General features: G+C 36.0%; 1 protein-coding gene across 3 annotated transcripts in view; it reads left to right on the top strand.

Annotated features, from left to right (window-relative positions):
• HUWE1 (HECT, UBA and WWE domain containing E3 ubiquitin protein ligase 1) overlaps nt 1-25,439 on the top strand; it is a 138,462-nt gene that overhangs the window by 19,794 nt on the left and 93,229 nt on the right. For all 3 annotated transcript variants that reach the window (XM_031671118.2, XM_031671111.2, XM_072956710.1), the window contains 4 exons: nt 10,113-10,181; nt 14,613-14,711; nt 15,423-15,629; nt 17,010-17,162. In XM_031671118.2, coding sequence (XP_031526978.1) covers nt 10,137-10,181; nt 14,613-14,711; nt 15,423-15,629; nt 17,010-17,162 — 504 coding nt within the window. In that variant the 5' untranslated portion in view covers nt 10,113-10,136. The remainder of the gene's footprint in view (nt 1-10,112; nt 10,182-14,612; nt 14,712-15,422; nt 15,630-17,009; nt 17,163-25,439) is intronic.

Genomic DNA, 25,439 nt, shown 5'->3' with positions numbered 1-25,439 from the left:
AATGTTTTTCAGGTCAAAGATCTCTTTAAGAAGGCAATGAAAGCTATCGACTATCTTCTCAGAAAAATACCCACATATGCGAAAATTTTCCATAGAATTTCAGGATTTTGTAATGATCCCTCATTATAGGACACAAAGAAATCTAAAGATTTTTCCACATGTCATTAAGAGGATGTCCAAATTTCTGGGTTGTTTGTTTTTTTATTTCCTAGCATATATTTTTCTGCCAAAGCCCTATACCCAAAGGTGAAAGCTGGGCTAATTGTTTCTCTTTTGCTAAAGGTGTACTCTGCTTTATGTAACTTTAATCTCAAAAGCCAAATTTTTTAAAAAAAGAGGATTATGGTTGGTGTTATATAAGTATTTACCTTATGTATTGTGTTGATCTTGTAATTAATTGTGTTTCCAGCTTTGCTTTGCCCACCAGGAAGTTGTAATTTGACTGTGTTTTTGTGTACTGGCTTCTGTTGCTTTTATATTACCATTGCTTCTAATCTTTTCCTCTGATTTATACCTGGCCATTCATAGCACCCATCGCAATGCCCTGCATATAGTATGTTTATAACTATTTGTTGAATGAAAGATGGAGATTGCATGAATTGTATAAATTGATTTTCTCAGTTGAAATTGTCACCAAAAGAGTTTAATGTGACTTGAATTTTTTAACTTCATTAAACATTTACTGGATAGTCATTCATTCATTTACTGATCTACTAAGTGACAGTTCCTATGCTGGCAACAGGAATGCAAAGATAAACACAGCCCCACTCATGCAGAACTCACTCTAGTGGGGAGACTGACATGTAAATAAAGAGAGGTGTGTTGATTGAGGGTGTATGCAGGATACAGTAAGGACACAAAGGAGGGGAGTGATCAATTTTCCTCTAGGAGAGAGAATATCTGAAAAGGCGTGATAGAGGAGGTGACATTTACGCTGAGGTCTAGGAGATATGCAGGGAGCAGCTATTTTAGCAGAAAGAACAATCTGAGTCAAGGTATCAAAGGTCTTGAATGGTATGGAAACTAAAAAAAGAAAAATTGACATGGTTAAAGCATGGGGGGGGGGGTCAAGGGGACTGTTGTGTGTGTAATGTCATGGCCCTAGTAAGAGGCAAGTAGGGATTGGGTCCTAGAGGTCTTGGATGCTGGTTAGGTAAGGAGTTTATACTTGATGATGTAGGTAGATTTTGAGTTTGGGGGAGATTTGCTCTGGCAGCAATGTAGAGATTGGAGTAGAGAGATCTAGCAGGATGAGTTTTAATTTAAAATATTTTTAATTTATGAAATTTTTCAAACATACACTAAAGTTAGAAAATAGTATAATGAATCCCCGTGTACCTGTTACCAGCTTCAACAGTTGTCAGCACATGGCTGTTATTTATATCCCACTCCCTCCCCCATTATTTTAAAGCAAATTCTTAAATGAGTCACAGATTGGCAAAGCATAATTAATATCTAACAAAGCAGTTCTCAAGTCTGGCGGTGCAGCCAAATCACCTATATAGCTTGAAAAAAAAGTTTCCACCTCATATCTACCAAGACAGATATTTGTATGGCCAGACAGTTTTAGTTTTCCAAATAAGTCTCAGGTGATTTTGCATAGCCAGGGTTGCGAACGCTAGATTTAATTTTTAAGTAAGTTTTTTTAAAGATATTTTAAAATTAGTTTTGACTTCTGATGTGAATGTATTTTCGTGAACTCTCTGAATGCTTCTGTGGTTCTTCTGGATGAAGTTCACCTATTAGATAATGGCAGGCTTTTGTGTGGTTAAGTTGTTGACAGTTCAATAAAGGATATTAGTTTAAAGGCTGATGTCTTAACTTTCTATTAGAGGTGGGACAAGACTGAAAAAACACTTGTCTTTGAAATTGGATATGATGAGATAGGGAATAACCAGTCTGTTATAAATGATCTTTTGCACCAAATCTAGCAACAAATAAGGAAGGGGATGATGGGAGACAAGATTATTCTTAAAGGGTAGACTGAGATTATTCCAGAGCACCAATGTAAAATGTGTAGACAAGGAACCTCTTCTTCTCTTCTTTAATGAGCATAACTTTCACGCGGAAGTTGCTGTTTTTATTTTTTTCTTGGGAATGCCAGGAAGGGCTCCTTGGTGTGCTGCCGTTTCCTTTCTACTGGCAAAACTGCTTTACAACTTTGGTGAGCCCTGTTTTGTTGCCTAATTCTTGTGATGCCAGTTTCTCTCTCTAAATAATTTGGAGTAATGACCAGAAGGATAGCTCCTGGATCTGCAGCTTCCCAGGACTGTATGGTAGAGGATGCCTAAGAAGTGCTTTCTTAGACACCATTCTCACCTCTTAAGTCAGTGTTAGAGGTCTCAAATTCCTCTTCCTTGGTATCCTTGCCCTTATTCTGAGTATACTGCAGTGCAGAAAACCACCAAGAGCAAGCATATATACTTACCTGAGGTATAGTGTTTTCAGATTTTGAGGGAAGGACTCTCAAGGTATTTCTACAGATAATTTCCAAATTTGTCTTGAGTGAGTAAAGGCTGTTCCTCAGTTGCTTTATTATTACATTTTACTATCAGTGTCCAATAATATCTGGGTCAGTAGTCCTCAGGGTCATGTTTTATGTGGCCAAGGATAGGAATATTGGTGTCAGTAGTAGGTGGGTAGCAGGGTGGACTGTGCATATAGACATTTTACGTACCATAGAGTTGTGGAGCTAATTTGGTTTGAATCTGGACTCTACCACTTATTAGGTATGTGGCTACTCTTGACCTCAGTAAACCAGGAATGATCTCTCAATAGTTATAAGGATTAGAGATAATTCATAATAGGTGGTCAGTAAATGTTATCTGTTATTATAATGATAAGTGGATTTTCAGAATATATATTGGGTGGGTATTAATGTACATAATCAGAAACTAGAGTGGATGAAAATGCCTAATAATCAAGTGGTGTCCCTTTAACAAATCAGTGAATGTGATGTCTCTGTGTCTAATGAAATGGTCAATAGCAGGCTGGGTTTCAAGATTCAGCTTGTTTCCTGACATGGTGGGTGGTCTGGGCATTTCTCACCTGAATTTATTTTCAGAGACTGCAGGGAAGCAAAGGGGAAATAGTGTTTTGCTTTATGGAGTTTAGTGCTCTCTGTAAGCCTTGCTTAAAAACCACCATGTTTTTCCATGATTTCAGTGGGAATTTTAGGCTGATTTAAATTGACCCACGCTCTCATACATGTGTACAGCATTTGTACACCTATCGATAATGAACCAAGTCAATAAATATTGAGTGCTTGCTGTGTGCCATACTTCAGAATTAAACAGGAGATATGGGAAAGAAGCTCCAAGAAAAGGCAGCAACCAATCCAAGGCGTTTGTTTAGATGATATTGTTCTTAATTTGATGCATGCCCTTTGGATCAGAAGCCATTGTTTTCTACCTTAAAAAATTGTACAGAAGAAAAATTCTCATTTAAATGGATGAACAATTATAGAAAATTTGGAAGGTTCTGAAAAGCATGAAGTGTAAATAAAACTATGTGTTATTCTGCCACCTAGAGGCAACCGTTGATAATCTTTTATATTCTCCTCCCAGGTTAGGTTTTTGTTTGCTTGTTTTACACTTCCTCACCCTGTGGCAGACGTTTTCTCATTAATATGGAGAAAGTGATAGATACAGGGTACAATGTGAGTACTCAGGGAGGGACACTCAGTCAAGTTTTAAGAGATTAGGGAGAGGATTGTCCTTACTCTGGTTAGTACTGTTTCTGCAGTTCAAAACCTAATGTTCATTATATGAAGGTGAAATAGTGAGAGGCTAAATAGTCCACTATCCTCAGCTTTCTTAGGGATTTTCTTTCCATTATCTCCTCTTCCCCTCCCTTACCCTCTGCCTTTCAATGAGACCTCCAGAATTCTCTGCTTGCATTTGTAGCCAACCTTTTAAAAAGAATGGTCTATGCGTGCCATCTGTATTGTCTCACTTCCTGTAGATTGCCTAATTCACTACAGTCTGGCTTTCCTTCCAACCACCCCACTGAAACTAATGCTTGTCAAGTTATCTCTATTCCCAGTTTCAACGGACATTTTTCTGGACACATCTCTTTGACATTTGACGCAGTTGATCAGTCTTGCCATCTTGTGTTTTTCATTATAACATGATGAACTAGTTTTGCTTCTATCTCATTGGCTACTCCTTTGCTGGATTCCCCTCCTTTGCCTTACTTTTAAGTGTTAGATCAAATAAGAACTCAGTTCTGGGCCTCTTTCCTTTCTTCTTTGTAAGTGACATCTCCAGACCCATGGCTTCAGGTATTGTCTGTATGCTGACAATCACAGATTTTATTCTCAGTGCATACTTCTTTTCTGAACTCAGTTCTACAAATGCTTGCATACCTATCATGTGGAAGATGCTGTGCTAGATGCTGAGAGCTTAAACACTATAGAAAATCAAACCAGTTTTACTAATTGATATTTGATATGAGAGAAGCAAGCAGGGTACTATAATAGAAAAATAACAATTAGACCAGCATTAGGTGAGTTGCCTTGGGGAGCCATTTTGGGTCTTAAAGTCAATTTCTGAAATGAAACTAGCTGTGGGAAGAATGGGAGTTTGGAGCAGAGGCATTCCAGTAAGAATAGCACCTGTAACAGTCTAGAGGCCAGAAGGAATTTAGAGTGTTCCAGAAACTAAACAGAAAGATTAGTGTGGTTGTGCAGAGAGATCGGAGAGAGTTCCAGGAGCCAGATGATGTCAGGGCCCTGTGGGTCATGGTTAGAGTTAGGAAATAATTCTAGGGAAACTGTTGAAATGTTTTAAGCAAGGAAGTAACATGAGCTGATTTATGTTTTGAGAAGATTACTTTTACTGCTCCCTGGAGAGTGAATTGGACGAAAGTGGATGTGGAAGTGGGGAGATTGGCTATCCATATTTCAACAGTTGAGGAAACAGAAGTGCACATAAGGCTGATTTGTCCATGCTCACACATTAAGTGATATAGCAGGGATTCTAACCTGGGTTTCCTGATTTGGAACTTGTATTATGTTCTGGTTTGTCTCAAACTTTAATATAAATCACCTGAAGATGTTAAAATACAGATTGATTCTTCAGGTCTGGGTGGGGCCTGAGATTTTGCATTTTTAATAACTCCCAGATGATGTCAGTGCTGCTGATCCTTCCACCATACTTTGAATAGTAAGGCCAGTCTACCACTATGCTTAACTGCTGTTGACCCAAATTTGGGTACTACAGGTGTCCTCTGTCCTTAAGTCATTTTAAATTTAATCAACTGGAGATGATTACTACCGAGTGAGTTAACCCAAAGAGTGACTTCCCTCAGTATATTTTAATTGTACACACTTGTCTTGATGTAAACCCTACAAAACCAAGATTCAAACCGCAGAGATGAGTGAAGTTGAGGGGAATGAGGAAGTAAAAACAAAGAAATGGTTAATTAATTAGAAATAATTAAGTTTATTTAAGTGTAGCTATGGATGGTGGTTCATAATACTTAATTAGTTTTCTGAAAGTTGATCTTTCTAACCTAAGTTTAGGAAGAAATATTATGCATAGGGATTGCTTGGTGCACAGAGTTCTGGTCTGACCCAACAAAAGGCAGTAAACCGTTTCCAGGGATTTCTTTAGAAATAACTTATTTTTGTTAGAGGCTTTTTTGTGTAATGGAATTTTCACTTGTTTAACTTCTAAGCATTAGGTGGAACTCATTCCCTAGTGTTTCATCATTAGTGAGTTTGACAGTATTTCAGCTTTTCACTTTGTGCCTCAGCTTCCTCTCGCAATAATTTTTTGAACAATGGGATCCAGCAGTGTAGAGGAATCTATCACAATTTATATTTTTATCTGCAAGTATTTATTATAGTAATAAAAGTAGTAAATAAAAAAGTGAACAGCATGTTACTGAAGCATGGACTTGGGAGTCAGAAAGTCCTGGATTTAGTTCTTGGGGCCAACATTCACTAACCAGGCAAGATACTTAATTTCTCTGCACCTCAGTTTTCTATCTGTAAATGGGGACAAAACTTGGCTTGAATGATGAGGACTGTATGAAAGACTATTACATGAAGCCCCTGGGCAGCATGTCTCAAAGTATATTCTTTGGGATACTTAAATTGGTGGATTTTCAGTAGATGCCACCTGAAAAAAAAATGGTTCTATGCTCTAATAAGTTTCTTTTACCCAGGATTTCTTGGAGCCGTTAGTAATGTCAGTCAGCCGTGGGACTGTCCTAAAGGAAGAAAATTACATTTGGAACGTTCCCCAAGTTACTGGAACCTAGTCTTCGTGGAGTTAGATGCTCTAAAATGCTTTGGGAAACACCAGCCTAACTATTGTGTGGCTTGTAGTGGGCAGTAAAAAAATATTCTCCCTTCCCACTGTGAAACCAGCTTAGAAATAGAATACTAGAAACAAAAGAACTTTTGAACTTTTTAAAATTGATCTCTCATGGACAGTGATCTTTCTTTTTTAAACTATAGATGTCTTGCAACAGAATTATAGAAACTAGGTTAACATTGCACTTGTTATGAGGACATGTGCATGTTTATTCGTTTGTTTTGGTTTCGTTTTTTAATTGGATGCTTATCTGAATATGTTTATGAAGAGTTTGGAACCTGAACAATATGGAAACTAAAAAAGCCAAATGTACTTGTTCTCCCAAACCTTGACAGCTAGAGCATAGGCATGGGACCTAAACCTGACCAATTAAATGCTCACACTTGGGACTTTGTATTTAGAGCCACTGATGCAAGTAACTTGAGACCATTTAGAAATCATACTGCCACCAGCAGTGGCTCCTAGGCATCCAGAGTCTGGTGTTGGCAACAGAGGCACCCCCAACTAAGCTATGTTTGTGGGAGGTCCTTGGCTATAGTTCCAGGCTACCTATCTTCCTTGGTTCCTCTTGTTTTCTGAATGTGGATTTCTAAGCCTTCCTGTTGATTGTGTGAGCTATCAGTTATCCTTCCAGTAAATCACTTTTCTGCATTAGTTATAGCCAGAGTCTACTGTTTTCAACCTAGCCCCTTGACTGGTACAGAATCATAAGTCTAAATTGTTTTAGTTAAAGTGATACATACTTGTGTGAAGATTTGCCAGTGACCTCATCTGCATTTTTTTAACATTTTTAATTGAGTTACAGTCATTTTACAATGTTGTGTCAAATTCCAGTGTTCATCTACATTTTTTTTTAATCAGTAAAATAGTTGTGAGTTATTTGCACAAGTTAGTGTTCTTGTTTTGGAGGATTGTTTGATTGTTTTCACTGTTGGGTTTTGAGAATTTTTTTTAAATATATTCTAGATAGTATATATGGTTTGTAAGTATTTTCTCCCAGTGGGTTTTTTAATTTTAATTTTTACTTATTCTATTTATTTATTTATTTATTTTTAATGGAGGTACTGGGGATTGAATCCAGGACTTCAGGCATGCTAAGCACACACTCTTATCACTGAGCTATACCCCCCTCCCAATAGGTTTTGTAATTTTGCATTTAGGTCTATGATTTTTTTTGAGATATAGTTGACATAAAACATTATATTAGTTTCAGGTGTATAACAAGATAATTACATATTTGTATATGTTGTGGAATAATCACAGTAAATCTAGTTAACATCCACTACCACACATAGTTAAAATTTTTTTTCCTATGATAAGAACTTTTAAGGAGGGGAATAAGTATAGCTCAGTGGCAGAGTGCATGCTTAGTGTGCATAAGGTCCTGGGTTCAATCCCTGGTACCTCCATTAAAAAAAAAAGAACTTTTATGATCTACTCTTAGCAACTTTCAATTATACAATACAGTATTATTAACTGTAGTCATCATGATTGATGTTACGTTCACATGATTTCTTTGTTTTATAACAGGAAGTTTGAGCCTTTTGACTATCTTCTTGCATTTCACCTACCCCTCAACCCCTGCCTCTGACAAACACCAGTTTGTTTCCTGTGTATATAAGTTCTATTTTTGTTTTGTAGTGGGGGTTGATATTCTACATATAAGTGAGATCATACAGAATTTGTCTTTTCTCTGTTTGGCTTATTTCACTTAGCGTAATGCCCTCAAGGTCCATTAATGTTATTGCAGATGCCAAGATTTCCCTTTTTTAGTGACCTAATAATACTCCATTTTATATATTTTTAAATACATATAGATAAAGGAAATGTGTGTGTGTCTTAAAATTAGATACAGTGATTCTTCTGTCTTTTTTCGAAATTGTTTTAGCTGTTGTAGTTCTTTGCCTTTACTGTGTTGATTCCGTGAATATAGTAATATCTCTTCATATATTTAAGTCTTTGATTTTCTAAATCAACATTTTGTTGTTCTCTGCATACAAGTCCTGTACATGCTTTGTTAGATCTATACCTAAGTATTTCATTTTTTTTGAGCAGTTGTGAGTGGTAGTGTACTTTTAAGTTTGGAGTCCATATGTCCATTGCCAGTATACAGAAATATGATTGATTTGTATATGTTTATCTTGTATCCTATAACTTTGCTGAGATCATTTATTAGATCTGGGAGGTTTTTTGTAGATTCCTTGGGATTTTCTACTTAGATAATAAAAGTAGTAAGAACAGACGTCCTTACTTTGTTCCTAATTTTGGAGGGAGAACATTTGGGTTGTATGGTGTTGGGGCTGACTGCTACTTCCTATAGCAGAGGCAGTTTAATAGCCTCCCTCAAGTGATTACAGCCACAATGGTGTGACAGCCACTTGCTCTAAATCATGGGTGTGAAGTTTTATGAGAAAAAGCAAACCTGAGAGTAAGTGTACGAATAGCTTACTTACAGTTTCCACTACTTGGATCAGACTATTGCCAGAATCCTGTTGGCCTCGTTTTAGATATTTGGAAGTTGTTGGCAGCAGGCATTTTGTTTATTTTCTGCTAGATGCTGGGGTCATTTTTTAAAAAGTAATCTGGAATCACGTACCCTAAATGTGAATCTTAGAGGGGAAACATCTTTTTTCTTCAGAAATGTTTTAGAATATACTCCGGATTTTTCACCAGCTCTGGTTGAATGGATGCCAGCCATATAGGCAAATATGTGTTATTTCCAAAGTACTGAGTATGTTGGACTAAATTTAGGCCAAAAGCTGCCTAAAGTTTATACTTGTGCTTGGTCAGCTTTATATATTATGCCAGCCTTCTTAGAGGCAGGACATTGATCTCCAGTGACTGCTATGTAGCAAATACATTATTAGTAGAAGTAAAGAGCCTGCAGTTCACTTCTACCTCTGCATATGTCCTAGTTGCTAATGAGGGAAACCTTTATTTCTTCCTGTGCCTTGGCCAGGCAGCTTAAAAGACCTGTCTGCCATCAAAGATGACCTAGGCATATAGTATGGGTCTCATCAGACTTGCCCACTTTTGAGCCTTCCAAATTACATGGCCTTTGTAAAAGATTGTGTAAAAGATACAAAAAAGCACAGGTAAGAACAATCATATGTATTCCTTTTGGTTAGTGTTAAGTTAACATTTTATGTATATCCCTTCTAAGCTGTTTTCTTTAGACATAGGTTTATGCTATTCATTTAATTCTGTAACCTTTTTATTTCACCATGAACATCGTTGCTGTTATATAATTGTGTGCAGTATTTTTAACAGTTGTGTAATATTCTGATTTAAACCAATGTTATTTGGGATATTTGAACCTCTTCAATTTTTCACTATTATACATGGTCATGCAATATGGATTCTTGTGATTGAATATTTGTATACATTCTTACGGTTTTCTTTGGATAAATTTCCAGAAGTGGTATTGCTAAATTTTCCAGAAAACTGCAGGATTTGGTGGAATTTTTCATCCTGAGGTGTGTTAAAAACATTTTACTCTTACTTTCAGGTATGAGTTTGAGAGGTTTGTAAAAATGAGGGTGCATTTTAATTTTGGCTTAAATTGGTTACAGCTTATGTAATATATGGATGTGGGCCAGTTTCATTTGGAGGGATTCTTTACTCCTCCCTGCCTCATAACTGTGCCTCCAAGCTGGCCTGCATCATAACTCCACAGTTTTACTTAGAGCATTTTGCATCCTCTTCATTCCATATTGTCTTATGTCCAGGTATGTAGAGTTCAAGATTGCAACTTGAAGTTCTCACTTTTGGGGGGGATTTTCTTTTCAGATCATAAACCATAAAATCGAAAACATGAAAGTGGACAGGACTAAACTGAAAAAGACTCCTACTGAGGCTGTAAGTATCCAAAAGTTTGCCTGTTTTTTCATTTCAGAAAAAAATCTTTGGCTGTCAGTTCACTCATACTGATCTTCCAGATATATCATCACTTATATATACACAGTGCAGTAAAACAACAACTTGTCTTGAAACAGCCAAATTTTCTTTTGAACTTCCCTTGGTTAAAAAGGTGAATAAACTAGTGACCAATGGAGAGTGAGCACTAAACAATTTGTAGCTGTGTATATCTAAAGTAGGCTGTCTGGCTGCTGTTCCTGTACATTAAAGGCAGTATGGTATAATGGAAAGAGCAGGTGTGTGGATTCAAATTCTGTCAACTTGCAAGATCTTTCTCAATTTTGTTTTCTAGACAATTAAAGTGGTAATACCTTTCTTACTAGATTTCTTGTGAAGATAGTGTTTTAGCTTTCTTTATTACTGATTCTTGATTATACACTTCAGCTTAACCTGTATTAACCTATGTATTAGGTGACTGTGTCAGTTGATCCTATGTCAGCAGTAGAAATCCCAGTTTCTGTCCAATATTCTAGCTTAAATTGCATTATGAGGTTAAGAAAGTATTGCATTGTTATGATACTCCTGTAGACTCCATGTGTTCAAGGAGCACAGGTTTTGGAAGTACACATGGATTTGAATCTTACAAGATTTTTGTGTCTGAGAGTTCACTAACTTGCTTGGTTTGCACAGCTATAAACAGAGTTGATTATTCCTCCCTCCTTGATGTGGGGCAGTTGCTTAGAAAGTATCTGGTGTATAATCAATTAGTTGATTTTTAAAATAAAAACTATAGCTACCTGGCAAGTATCACCCACAGGTGCCACTGTTAACATTCTGCTATATTTCTCTTTAAAAGATTATTGCATGGGCAGTTCTCCTGCCCTTTTCATTCAGCATTATACTAACAAGTATGAGAAGTGCTGTCTTCCCACATCCTCTTCAACATTGCAGATTATCTCTTAAATTTTTGTTACTGGTGGGGGGGTGGGGAATATTATACTGTTCTAATTTGCATGCTTCGATACATATATTTTCAAATTTATTGGCCTTATGATGGTTGCCTACTTGCACTATTTATTTTTTATTTGACATTGAAACATCAGTTTCTTATTGAATGTCATATATTGAGTATATTCATTTTACATACCTGTCGCAGATACTTTCATTTCCTTTTCATTTTGTTTTTTGATGTGTTTTGGCATCTAGAATTTTTGACAGTTATATATGCTCAAATTTTTTGGAAACTGAAGACCAAAAAGGAAACTTGCCTTAAGTCATTAAACTTCCAGAATAATTCGACTTTGTAGATAATCAGAGAAATTCAAAATTTTTTTCTTTTACCTAGTAGATTGTTGATAATGGGTTTGTTCTTGGAGTCACACATACAAATTCCTGGCTCACAACATTTGATAGTGACTAGAAAATTACTTAGGATAAACTCCTGGAAATGGAATTTTTAGATCATTGATTATGTATGTTTTTAAGGCTTGAAGATGCCTATTTTCCTCAAGCAGCACATCCAGTTTCCCATACTGTGGTTAATACTAGGTATTATTTTTAAGAAAGACATTTAGTTAATTTGTTTATTTGCCTTTAGATCCCCTTCACTCATCTCCCCTCTACCGCCAACTTCTGGCAACCATCAGTCCGTTCTCTTTATGAGCTTGGGGTTCTTGTTGTTTGCTTTCTGTTTTTTAAACTCCATATGTAAGTAAGACCATATGGTATTTTCTCTTTATCTGACTTATTTCACTAGAGTAATGCTCTCAAGTTCCATTCATGTTGTCACAAATGGCAAGATTTCATTCTTTTTTATGGCTGAATAGTATTCCATTTTATATACACATAAACACATACCACATCTTCTTTATCCATTCATCCATCAGTGGACACTTAGGGTGTTTTCATAGCTTGGCTGTTATAAGTAATGCTGCCATGAACATAGGGGTGCACATATCCTTTGAAATTAGTGTCACATTTTCTTTAGATGAATACCCAGAAGTGGAATTGCTGGATCATATACTAGTTCTATTTTTAAGTTTTTGAGTAACCTCCATACTGTTTTCCTTAATGGCTGTACAAAAGAAGACATTTATTGATCACTTTGTGTATCAGCAGCTATACCAAGGATTTTTTTTCCCTAGATTTGATATCTTTATTGGAGCAAATCATAAACCATGGCAGTTGGTATGCAGCATTGAACTGGCAGGTGCTTCCTTTTGCACTACAATGAGTAAGGAAAATCACATTCAGTTTGCATTCATGTAGCAAGGACAAGATGGTAAAGATACACTTTTGTCCCTGGTGCATTCTACAAACTGCAAGGTCCAGAGGGATCTCAATATTCCTCATCAGACAGAACATTGTGCTGGTATGTTAAATTGATGCCATTATGCTAACTGGGTCTTGTGAGCAGAAAACACAAGCACCTTAGATGCCTTAGACATTAATGTGTGCCGGAGAGTACCCTTTGAAGGTTGAGAGCTTACCACATCAGGAAATTAAAGTTATTAGGGGTCCAAAGGTCTGGGAAATATCAAGATTTCCCTTCTGAAGTGACAGGTGAGTTTCTGTACCTTATACCACACGCCATGAAGAAAGAGGAGCAGTATATGTGGTATCTTTTTGAATTTTGGAGCCAGCATATATCACATTTAGGCATACTGTTTTGATTCACTTACTGGATAACTTCTCAAGTGATAGTGAGGTTTGGATCTAGAAAAGAGTCTGCAAAAGGTTCAGGCTGTGATGTAAGCTGCCTTTCTCCATGGGCATTATGACCTAGTAGATCCACCTGTGTGACTTAAATGTCAGCTGATACCATGTGATGCCTCTGGCAAGCCCCCAAAGGACAATCACAGCTAAGACGCCCCCCTCCAAGAGTTTTGGCCATGCTGTTCTCTGCCAACAGCTATTCTAACATGCAGAAAAGCAGCTTTTGGCTAATTACTGGACCTTAATAAAGACTGAATGCCTGATTTTGAGATACCAAATGATTACAGGACCCAAATCTTCATCATGAACTGGGTGTTATCTAACCCACAGAATCATATAATTGGATCTGCATGGTTGCATTCCATTAGAAATCGAAGTGGTATATTTGATAGGAGGCCTGAGTAGGTCCAAAGGGCACAAATGAACTGCATAAGCAGATGATTCAGACTCCCATGTTACCTGTTTCTACTGCTTCACCACCTCAACCTGTATGACTTCAAGGAGAGGAAGAAATTAATTACCTTAATTACCACAGAAATTTGAGGTAGTGCTTAATAATGCTTGCTTTAGTGAGAGAAAAGTTTTCAGACTTAGCTTAAAGAAAAATCATTTGCCCTTAAGCCCCTGTTGTTCCACCCATGTTCTGTTTTGGGTGTGAAAAATACCCCTAGTTCAAATCTCAACATTGCTGGATAAATAGGTTGTGTTAGTTCATTTTGCAGAAGAGAATACTTAAGATTCGAAGAGGTTGCTTACCAACTGTCTTAGTTCTAAAGCCCATGCTCTTTGTAATAGTATTCTGTCTTTCCATATTTAAGCTCCTATTATATGAGATAAGTGCTTTATGTATGTGCAAATATTTGAGCTTCACAATTCTGAGGTACTTCTTAGGTCTGTTTTCTTGGTAAGAAAACTGGCTGAGAAGTTGGACTTGCTCATGCTCAAACAACTTAGCGTCAAGCTAAAAGCTGAACCCAGGTTTGTTTGATTCCAAATCTAGGCCCACTGCCAGGATACTGTACTGCTTTGCAAAGTTAGAGCAAGTGTAATTGTTTCCAGCTGCCATACATTAATAGAAGCGCCTGTCTCCCAGTCCCTATCTCTTCCCACCCCTTTCAGAAACTTTACTATGACCTCTCAATCCACACCTTGTTACGTGAGAAACAGCCCCTTTCATCAGTAAAAGAGAACAGAAATATATGGAAATAGGAACCCCAAGTAAGGATGGAGTCCTCGTTTTACACAGTTCAGAAGCTCTTTGCCTCCTATAATTGGACAGTTTAATATTGCAGGAAAATATAGCCAGTGCTGATCTTCACCTTTGTGAATTCACTAGGGCTTCGTAGTGTTCCTCTGATTCAGCATTTATCATCAGGTATTCTGGTTTGCTTTCAGACCATGATACAGATGCCTTCATTTTGTTTTCATTGATTTTAGTTTTTCCTTTATTTCTGTTGTCTGTACTCTTCCAAATAGTTTATCTACATCTACAAGTTTATCCAGGCTAAAATATACAGATGGATTGTTTCATGATAAGATTTCCATATTAATCTCAAGTGATTGTCTGGCAGGTTTCCACTTTTCTTAAGCAGTGCATTCTGTCAAAAGTTAAATTGTTAAGTGTATTGGTGTAAGAGTTTTTTTCTTGTTCTTCCTTTTTGTGTTTCCCTCATACTCCAAAACACCCTTTTGTGAATACCTATTTGTTTTTCTCAGCCTGCAGACTGCAGAGCCTTAATAGACAAACTCAAAGTTTGTAATGATGAGCAACTCCTCTTGGAACTGCAGCAGATCAAAACATGGAACATCGGAAAGGTATGTGAACCCATGTTTCCAAAAGATAGGGCTCTCTGGTCTAGTACATCATTTTATATGCTCTCATATGCAATGGGAAACCATAGTAGGGTAGCCTCTTTTAGCAGTTACTTAATAAACACCTAGTATATGCTGGCATAGTGCTAGACTGGTAGCTTTTAGCCTGTGAATGGTTGCCAAGGAAATTTTGTAAGAAATGTAAAAAGAAAATTTTGCTGGCTAAGGATGAGGAATATTTACACAGGTGATGATAAATAATCTCAACCACAAAATTCCTTTAGTTTGACTGTATGCATTTGAGTTAGTCTCAGGATTTTTATTTTTATTTTAAAAGACTCTTCTTTAGATAATTCTAAAAATGAACACTTCTGATAAAATGGGTCCTAGCAAAGAAAGTCCTTGTATTTGTAGACCTCAGAGTGTAGCCAGAATTCTCCCTCTGAAGACCTAGTTAGGGGTTTTGTGGTGTCTGCTGGTATTAGCACATACATATTTTGATGAATATAACCATAAACTCAGGTCCATGTGACTTAGAGTATGATCTTTCTCATATAAGTACTGTATTGGTGGAAGATTGAAGAGAAGCAAAATTGGGAAGTGAACTTATCTAGGTGTCATGCTCAGCAATCTATTGCAGTGAAGCTCGGCTACAAAGCACCCACATAGTACTTTTACCTTATTGTATCTTTCTCTTTCTCTTCCCCTCTCCAGTGCGAGTTATATCACTGGGTGGATCTGTTGGACCGCTTTGATGGAATTCTGGCAGATGCTGGACAGACAGTGGAGAATATGTCATGGATGCTTGTGTGTGATAGGCCAGAAAGAGAACAACTGAAAATGCTTCTCTTGGCTGTGTTGAACTTTACAGCCTTGCTCATCGAGTACAGCTTTTCCCGGCATCTGTATAGTTCCATAGAGGTAGGAGAGGTTCAAGCCTATGTGATCTGTTCTTAACTAGAATTGTTCGTGTCCAAAAATAAGGAAATTGCTATTTATTTCTGATGATGATTTCTTCTCCTTTTCATTATGGAGTTCTGGGGTTTTGAGTGTCAAAGACAATGATAGGATGTTTCTTGACTAAAGATACCCTTCACAGGGTTAATCAGAAGGTTCTTTACTGTCACCCTGCCTTAGAAGATTCAAGAAATTAATGAGAATGTAATACATGTATTGAACTATTCTTGGGAATCTATAGGAATTGATCTTTGTTCCAGGTTATCAGAGCAGACCTAAATTATTATACATAGTTTGATTTCCTTGACCCATTACTGTACTCATTGCTCCTCTAAATTTTAATGTGCTGCTTTTCAGTCTGTTCTCCTCACTCCCCAAAATGTATAATAGCATGCTATGTATTCTTTGAGTAAAGTGGGCACAGGAATCAGTGAACTTTTGAATTGGTCAGAAATCACTATAAGAAGAAATGATCTTCCTTTAGCCTAACTTTAGACTTCTTATCACTATTGCTTTAGTGCCCTGTTATGTGTTAGTTTCCCTGTCTTTATTCAAGAAACAGAATCAGAATAAACAGGTAGAAAGTAAATGGCTTAAGAAGTGAAATAACTACAAATCTAGCACCCGCAGTTTTAAGTGGGCAATGAATAAGCAGTCCGTTGAAATTAAAATAGATAAGCTGCAAAAAGAAATTCAAGGTCTTCTGGATAATCAGCAACCAAAAATACTTTGGTTCATTTCCAGCTAAATTACATATTGATTTTAACATTGACCAAATGTTTCAATGTATTGGTGGAGTTTGATTGTATCAAAAAGCCAAGATAGTCACTCTCAGGTTATTGTTATGTATACTTTATCATAACAGTCATAAATGCCACCAGCTATTGTTATTTTTAGCTTCTATGTGAGGACCCTGTGTTTAACTAATTCCAATTTTGTATTTGTTGTAAAGGATACAGAAGCATAAAATTATCTGAGTTTATACTTTTAGTCTAGTTGGAGACAATTTTCTTGAATTGTTATGTATTAAAATACCACATTTGTCTCTTTTGTAATCTGTTTCTTCCTATGGAGATAACCTATGCAATTTTGAACTACTATTCACTTTCTCTTTTTTACCTTAATTGGGCTTTTCTGGCTTGCTGCCAGATTGTAAGATGCTTGGGGATAAAGTTGTATGTTGTAGGTGCTGGGATATTTATAAATGTTTTTTTGTATTGTTAAACTTCTTGATAGCCTTGTAAATGTTGATAAATCTATCATCCATTGGCATTTTAAGGTTTTCAAAGCCTTGTATGCCTGATACCATGAACTTGCCCCCCCCTTTTTTTTAATACCCTGCAGCATTTGACAACTTTATTGGCTTCCTCTGATATGCAAGTGGTGCTGGCAGTCCTTAACCTTCTGTACGTATTTAGCAAAAGATCAAACTACATCACACGCCTTGGATCTGATAAGAGAACCCCACTGCTAACCCGGCTGCAGCATTTGGCAGAGGTGAGTCATGGGTGAAGAGTTGAAAGGGCACAAAAATTCCATATTGTTACTTTTCACAAGTGTTTCTTGCAGTGTCAAAATGGATAGGAGTCCCTAAGTTAACTTTACTGGCCTAATTGAGTATAACTATTGGGGCTTGTTTAGCTAAGTTCCCCCCAAATCCTAGAAAATATTCTCAATTGTTATGAAGTAATTTTGAGGGATTTTATGAATGTCTTCTCACAAAGGAGAATCTCTCTTTGTTCAAAAACGGTAATTTCACTTCTGGAAAGAAAGTTTAGAATCAGATTCTACTTGGAGGGAACTACTGAGTGCAATAAAAGATCTGGATTTTGAATCCTGGCCCAGTTTTTTAGCTCTGACATCAATTTTCTCATCTGGGAATTTAGTTATATTTACCGTAACAGTTTCAGAATAAAATAAAATATAGGGTACTTAGTGCTGCACTCAGTAATTGGTTTGTGGTGATGAATTGTTAATTGAAGACAAAAGCACTCGTTAAAATTCAGTACAGCAAACTATCATCCAGTGTTCCTAGAAGCAAGTTGATAATACATACTTGGGTTTCAGAGAGGTAGCCATTGCTAGAAAGCTTTCTTGGAAGAAAATTGGTAGGCTTTTAAAAGCTGAAAAATGCTTACCTCACAAAAATAAAACTCAAAGTTTAGGCTATTTTTAGGTACGTGATTACTTAATCATTTTTGTATGATTATAAATGTAACATATATTGTGAAAATTCTAGTACATACAGGAAAGTATAAAGAAAATATTAATCACCTGATACTCATCCAGATGGAGCCTCCTTTAAAATTTGAGCATATTTTCTTCCTGGATTTACAAATATGTATATACAGGCATGCAACCTGTTTTCTTAACATATTGTAAATAATTTCTTATATTATTAAGAGAATGGAAGATAGTTGAACATTGAATCCCCAAGTAACATTTAAAAAGAGAAAGAAGAAACATTTGAATAAAATTCAACACATTAATAAAAACTAATACTAACTCTTAGGAAGCCAGGAAAAGAAACTTTGAAGTTATAAATTAGATACCAGAAGTCATAATGGGAAAACTGACACATATCCATTGAATTCAAAATGCCGCCTATACTTTGGCCACTTAAAGATGTTTATTGTAGTACGAAATCTAACCAATATGGCAAGAAAAATGAATAAGAGAATATCATGTAGAGGGTTATATTGTGACCTATTGGTGGGGAAGGAATTCTTAACTCCAGAGCATAAATCATAGGGTAAAACTTTGAGTTTTATACTACAAAATTAAGATTTCATTTTCAACAAAAAACATCATAGCTCGGTGCTACTCCTAAGGAAGTCACTTACACTGGAATGTAAATCAGCACATTATTTTCTTCATAAAGAAAAATGTCTTTTGAACTAAACAATGTCGTTACTGATGTGGTTGAATAACATTCTGGTGCAAACTTGTTTTGTCACGAACCAATAACACATTCAAGCAATTGGTAGAATTAATAACAGCTGTTCTGTGGACATCATTAAGCAGCACTGCTAAAGACAAACATTAACAGACTGATAATACTGTTAAGAATACTGATAATACAGATAAGAAGTGTAGCAATGTTTTAAAATTGAAGAGGGGTTGTCAGTGTAGAATATCCAAGGAACTCCTCCAAACCAACAAGGATAAACAGACAAAGGATATGGATAGATAATTCGTAGATCAGGAAATCCAGCATGTGAGTAGATGCTCAGACTCATTAGTAATTAAAGAAATACCAATAAAATAAGATAGAGCTTTATAAAATGTATCAGATTAGCAGAAATTAGAAAACTGTAGTGGTAAGTGCTAGGAGGCATGTGAGGCTATAGGAACCCTTTTGTATTGCTCACAGGAGTGTAGACTGGTGCTCCTGGGTATATAGCCCAAAGATGGTATTACTTTATTCCATAAAGTGACATCCGTGAGAATATTGCATCATTGTGGTAGTGAGAAGTTGGAGGCCACCCAGGTGTCCATTATTAGTAGATTGGATAATGTGTGTGCATAACTATGGAATATGTAGCAGTTAGAAGTAGTGGACCAAATAATACACATAGCAATATTGATAGCTTTTAAAGATAATGCCGAGTAGGGGGAAAACATTTTTAAAGATGTTTATTGCTGAGTACCATTTCTGAAACTTAAGAATGTATACACAAAGCAAAATAGAGTTTTAGAAGATAAAAATTAAAGGATAAATATCAGAAATACTGCCTTTGGTGAGGAGAAAGGAATGTGAATGGGCAATAATTGGACAGATGGCTTATATAAACAAGTAAAAAGAAAATAAAACCTAACCAGCAGTATTTAAGATCTGTTAGGACAAAACTAAGCCCTTCACTTACAGATTTAAAAGATGGTCTACATTTGTTAACCAGAGACAGACACCATTTTTTGCATAACAAGACTCAATATAGTAGAAGCCCTCTTTGATGCAGTTAGGGTCCAGTAGTTGGTAGGTGATTAGAACATATCAGTTTTTTAAAAACTGAAACAAATGTCAGTTACCTTGCCTGTCTTTCTAATGTAGGGCCAACAACTTGACTTTGAGTAAGAAACAGTCTGTTATCTTGCTTACATGGACTATAATCTGTGATTTCTTTAAAGTGGAGCAGCAGTATAAAGGCTTTAGTTTACAAAGGAGCCAAAATACAGAATTGTAAATTTTTAAGATCTACCCTGAATCTCTTTTCCCTAATTTGACACTGTTTTTATTTTAGCATCTTGCCTTTTCGTCTTTGCAAAATATTCAACTTAGTTTGATAATTTCCTTTTTAGTTTGTTGTCATTAAACATAGTATTTAAAATTACATAATTATAGTACATGCAGATGACATAAATGAGTTTGGGGGCAAACATACCTTACTTGGTACATATACAGTTAACTGGTGGGAGCAAAAGAGTGCCTGCAGCAGGCTGCGTCAGTCAGTATGTTTTACAGAAAGCATGAAGAATACAGTTAATCTGTCAAATTGGTTAAGTGGAGGCCTGTTAAGAGCATCATCTGAAAAATGGAAGTGCACAAATATATCTGAGAAAATACTGGTAGAGAGGTAACTATTGCAGAGAACGAAGTAACGTAAGCATAGTAATTTTGTTTTTTAATGGCCACAAGAATAGACAAATTTGTCTGCAGGATGAAATCGTAAGCCTCATGTTACTTATGATCAAAACAACGGTACAGTTGGCTGTTTGAGGGAAAATGTGTCACACTATTCATATAAATCCTAGAAACATGGAGGTAAATACAGGCAACTTTTGACATCTTTCATGAGGAAGGATTTCTTAAAGTCAAGAAGCCTAGAAGCCATTTAAAAAATTGACGAACTTCATTATATGAAAATATTAAAACTTCTGTATGATGAGACAGGTGACTTCTTAAACTGGAAAAAATATTTGCAATATATAACAAAAGAATAATAAGTATATAAAGAGCTCCTACAAATCAATAAAAATGTAAGTAACCTAGTTTTTAAAAAATGTGTAAGCTTATGAACAGATAGTTCACAGAGGAGTATGGAATATTTCTTTAAAATTGGCCAATAAAATATGAAAAGATTACACTAGAAATAATCAGAGGAAATGTACATTAAAGTGAGATTATTTTTAACTGTTTTCTGATGGTAGTTTTTTAGTTACTCAGTTACCCAGTAATGTGAGCCAGTTGTAATATTCACAGATATTAGTGAACTGCACATGTAGCATCAGTTCTCCAGGAAGACTTATTGAATCAGTTAAAAGCCAGTTGGTTGGCTTTGCATAGGTCTTGGGCGCTGGTTCTCAAACTTGAGCATGCATGAGAAAGAACTGATTTATTAAAAGAATAGATTGATCTCCCTTCCCTGCTCACACCCCTTGACCTCAGTTCCACTCTCCAGCCTGCCTTCAGTTTCTGATTCAATAGACCTATGACAGAGCCAAGTAATGTGCATTGCTAACAAGTTTACAGGTGATACCAAATAAGCCTGCTGGTCCAGGGACCACACTTAGAGAACCACTGGTCTAGGCTATCCTATTGAGCTAAGTTACAAAATCTTTCCAAATCTCATAGTTCCATCTCAAAGAGCATCAAGACCTTTTTCCTGATGTCTGAATACATACCCATTCTTTAGCAAATCCCATCTAGTGAGGTAGTGTCAAATATGCCATGGTTGATAACTTAATTGCCAGGGTCATACAGTAACCAGGAGGTAGGTAAGGACAGTGAGATTCATAAGTTACATTACTTTTAGGAAACGCCTTTGGACTTTCAGTCCCTGTTAAAGTGTGAAATATGGTGTCTGCTGTTCCTGTCTTAGACATTTGGAGTTGATTGAGCACAGTTTTTTTTTTCAAGCCCTCCACTTGGTAACATTCAAGAAGTATATGACTAACCCTGTGCTGGATATAGTATAAAATATGTTCTTTTCTTTAAAAAGCTCACATAGAAGTTGAGAAAGTGATATACGTGCATAATTAAAAGGACCAAGAACTAGCTGGTCGGAGTAGTACTAATAAGTAACCTGGAATCTTAAACATTTCATAGATTTATCTTGTTGGCTGCAAACAAACATCATAATAAAAACATGTGCTCAATATTTTAAAATTTTAGAAATGTACAGAAGAAAATTTATCATAATTATGTGTCTGCTCTTAGCATTTTGGTACATTTTCTTAGTCTGTAAGCATATTTCTTTACATAGCTGAGCACATACAGTATATGTAATTTTATACCCTACTTAACATACGAGCATCAGTGTTTTCCCATGTTAACTTTACATAATTTTGTAAGAAATGTTTCTTTGTATTTAATAATGGTAATATCTCAGAAGTACCACATCACAGACTTTCATGAATCAAATTTGGCTTGACATGGTCTTTTAAGGATCCCAGCACACCACAACTTTCTAATCATAGGTGCTTAATTTTTATTAGATCACGAAGATAGAAAGATTTAGTGGTGACAGTAGTAGTAGAAGTATTCTAAAACAATTATTTGTGGCAACAGAAGAAATGAAAGTAATTGTGAAGATGTATAACCTTTCAAGCTTACTGTCTTGCAAATTCAGATCCTGGATTTAACTTAACCTGTCGCTCCTATGTAGCATCAAATACTTAAATCCCTTATCCTAATGGTTTTCAGCAAATTCTATGTTTCTTCACTGGAAGTCTTTGAATAGCCAAGAAAATACTGAAAATGGAATGATTAAGTACTTTTACTGTTGAGTATTTACCTTTTTATAAAACTATAAGGAATTAAAATAGTGTGGTAATAACAGTGGAAAGTTTCCAGAAATAGATCCAGTGTGTAGGAATCACTACGCTTAATCTAGCTTTTGATTTAAAGTGAGGGACATGCGACTATTCCTTTCACTTGAATACTTAGAGGCCATTGTAAGTTAATTAATTAAAGTAATTTCAATATTGTTGTGTCTCGGGGAACAGAGAGGCCCAAGGAGAGGGAGAGAGATGGGGGAGCAGCTGGTCAATGGAGCAGTCAGAACACACATTTTTTTCCCATTAAGTTTGCCATCTTACATGGGCATGGTCTGTGGCACCTCAAAACAATGACAATATAACATCAACAATCACTAATCACAGATCATCGTAACAAATATAATAATGATGAAAAAGTCTGAAGTATTGCAAGAATTATCAAAATGTGATACAGAGATGTGAAATGAACAAATGCTGTTGGAAAAATGAAAAAAACCAAGACTTGCTCAATGCAGGGTTGCCACAAACCTTCAATTTGTAAAAGAACACAGTAGCTGTGAAGTGTAATAAAGCAAAGCATAATGCAAAGCTCGGTAAAATGAGGTATGCTTGTGCATAAGCTCAATTTAGAGATAAGGATCAGAGAAATCAAGTTAACTTGTTCTGAGTGTTGTTGAAGATGAACATAATAGCTGTCATAGATCTTTCCCTTTTCACTGATTCCTTCTATCTATATTTGTATATTTTAAAAGAATGAGCATGAGAAAGCAACATGAATTTTTTCTTGTTTGGTGTATCTAAAAGTTCGTCTGTTTTAGCTGATTCTCTAATTCCCTTGTGATTTCTTCTTTTATCCATTGGTTATGAGTATATTGTTTAATTTCCACGTGTTTGTGAATTGTCCAGATTTCCTTCTGTTACGGATTTCTGATTTCTTTCCATTATTGTTGGATATGATACTTTGTATTTTATTCTTTTTAAGTTTCTTGAAGTTTGTGGACAGCCATATGGTCTACACAGAGAGACTATGTACTTCAGAAGAATGTGTATTCTCCTGTTGGGTGGATTGTTACATATTGTGTGTGTGTATATATATATATATATATGTCTCTTAAGTCTAGTTGATTTAATGTTTGTCTTCTATTTTCTTGTTTTATGTTTTGTTTTAGTTATTAATGTTTTCCCTGTAGATTATAGCTAACATCTTCATTAATGAAAAATTAGTTCAGATTAATACTTAGTTTTAAGATTAGACAAAACTTTTGTGCCTATATAGCTCTGTTATTCCACTTCATATTGTTGCCATAAATTATATCTTTATACATCGTGTGCCCATCAACATACGTATGTAATTACTGTTCTATGTAGTTGTCCTTTAAACACAGAAAAAGGAGTTAAAAGCCAAGAATACATGAATACTACCTTTTTTATTTACCTGTGTAATTACCTTACTGGTGTTCTTAGTTTCTTCATATGGAGTCAGGTTACTGTCACATGTCCTTTCATTTCAGCCTAAAGGACTCCCTTTTAGCATTTCTTGTAAGCAGGTCTGCTAGCAGCAAGCTCTCTCAGCTTTTATCTGAGAAAGTATTGATTTTTCCTAGATTTTGAAAGGATAATTGTGCCAGCTATAGAATTCTGATTGGTAGTTATTTTCTTTTAGCACTTTGAATCTGGCTTCCCACTGCATTCTGGCCTCCGTGGTTTCTGATGAGAAATCAGCTGTTGATCTCACTGAGGATTCCTTGTACAGAACAAGTCACATTTCTCTGGCTGCTTTCAAGATTATTCTCTGTCTTGGCCTTTGACAGCTTGATTATAATATGTCTTCCTATGTATTTCTGTAGTTTTATCCTGTTGGAATTCATTGAGGTTCTTGGATTTTTAGATTCATGTCTTTTGTCAAACTTGACATTTTGGCCATTTTTTAAATGCTCTCTCTGCCCCTTTTTCTCTCTCTTTGGACTTCCATTATGTATATCTTTGTACACTTGATGAAGTCCTACAGATCTCTTAGACTGTTTATGTTTTTTTTCTATCTGCCCTTCAGACTGAATAATCTGGATTGTTCTATCTTTAGGTTCATTGGTTCTGTTTTTCACCTTCCAATATTTATTCTCAAATACCTTTGTCTTAAAATTTGTACAAAAGTAATACATGTTCAGTGTTGAAAATTAAGAAAATACAGAAAATTCTAAAGAAGAAAATAACAATCCTCAACCCACCACCATGTGGAAAAAATAACATGTTTCATATGCTGCTTTTCCCCCCATATAACCTATGGTGAGTATTTTCCCACAGCATTAATATTCTTCCAAAATAATCATTTTTAAAGATTGAACAATAGTCTTGGCTTCCAAACCACCCTCCTGGTTCTTGTAGTTCTCCATTCCCGCCTTTCTATATCTGCTTGAGTGATATGTCCTCCTCTGCTCAGCCTCTGAGTATTAGAGTGGCTCAGGGATCCACCCCCAGGCTCTGTCTCTCATCTGGCTAAATTCTGCTTAGGTGATCTTACCCAATTTCAATAGATACTTCAATTATAATACATATGTAAAATCAAGCATCTGACCTCAGCTCACATTTCTTTCCCTTAGGCTCAGTCCATTTCAGGTACCTGACATCCTTGCTTTCCTTTACAGTGCCAGGCACACTCTTGCTGCAGGGCCTCTATGCAGCTACATCCCCAGTTGTGTCTATAGCTTAGTCCCTCATCTTCTTTAAGTCTTAAGAGCCAGCATCTCAGTGAAGTCTTCCCTACCATCCTGTTTTAAAGTTGGAAGACCTTCTATATTCCCTATCATACTTTACTTCATTTTTTCCTGCTTGCATCTGCTGTTGAACCACTCTAGTGAGTTTTTCATTTCTGTTACTATGCTTTTTCTGCTCCAGAATTTCTGTTTGCTTCCTTTTTTTATAACCTCTAACTCTTTATTGACATTTTTTATTTGATGAGATACCATTCTCATGATTTCCTTTAGTTCTTTATATATGATTTCCTTTAGCTCTTTAAACATATTTTAAATAGTTGATTTAAAGTGTTTGCCTACTAAATCC

This window comes from Vicugna pacos, chromosome X (assembly GCF_048564905.1).
Source record: "Vicugna pacos chromosome X, VicPac4, whole genome shotgun sequence".
Classification (NCBI taxonomy): Eukaryota; Metazoa; Chordata; class Mammalia; order Artiodactyla; family Camelidae; genus Vicugna; species Vicugna pacos.
The sequence above is the reverse complement of the archived record's forward strand: the minus strand, read 5'-3'. Positions and strand labels throughout refer to the sequence as shown.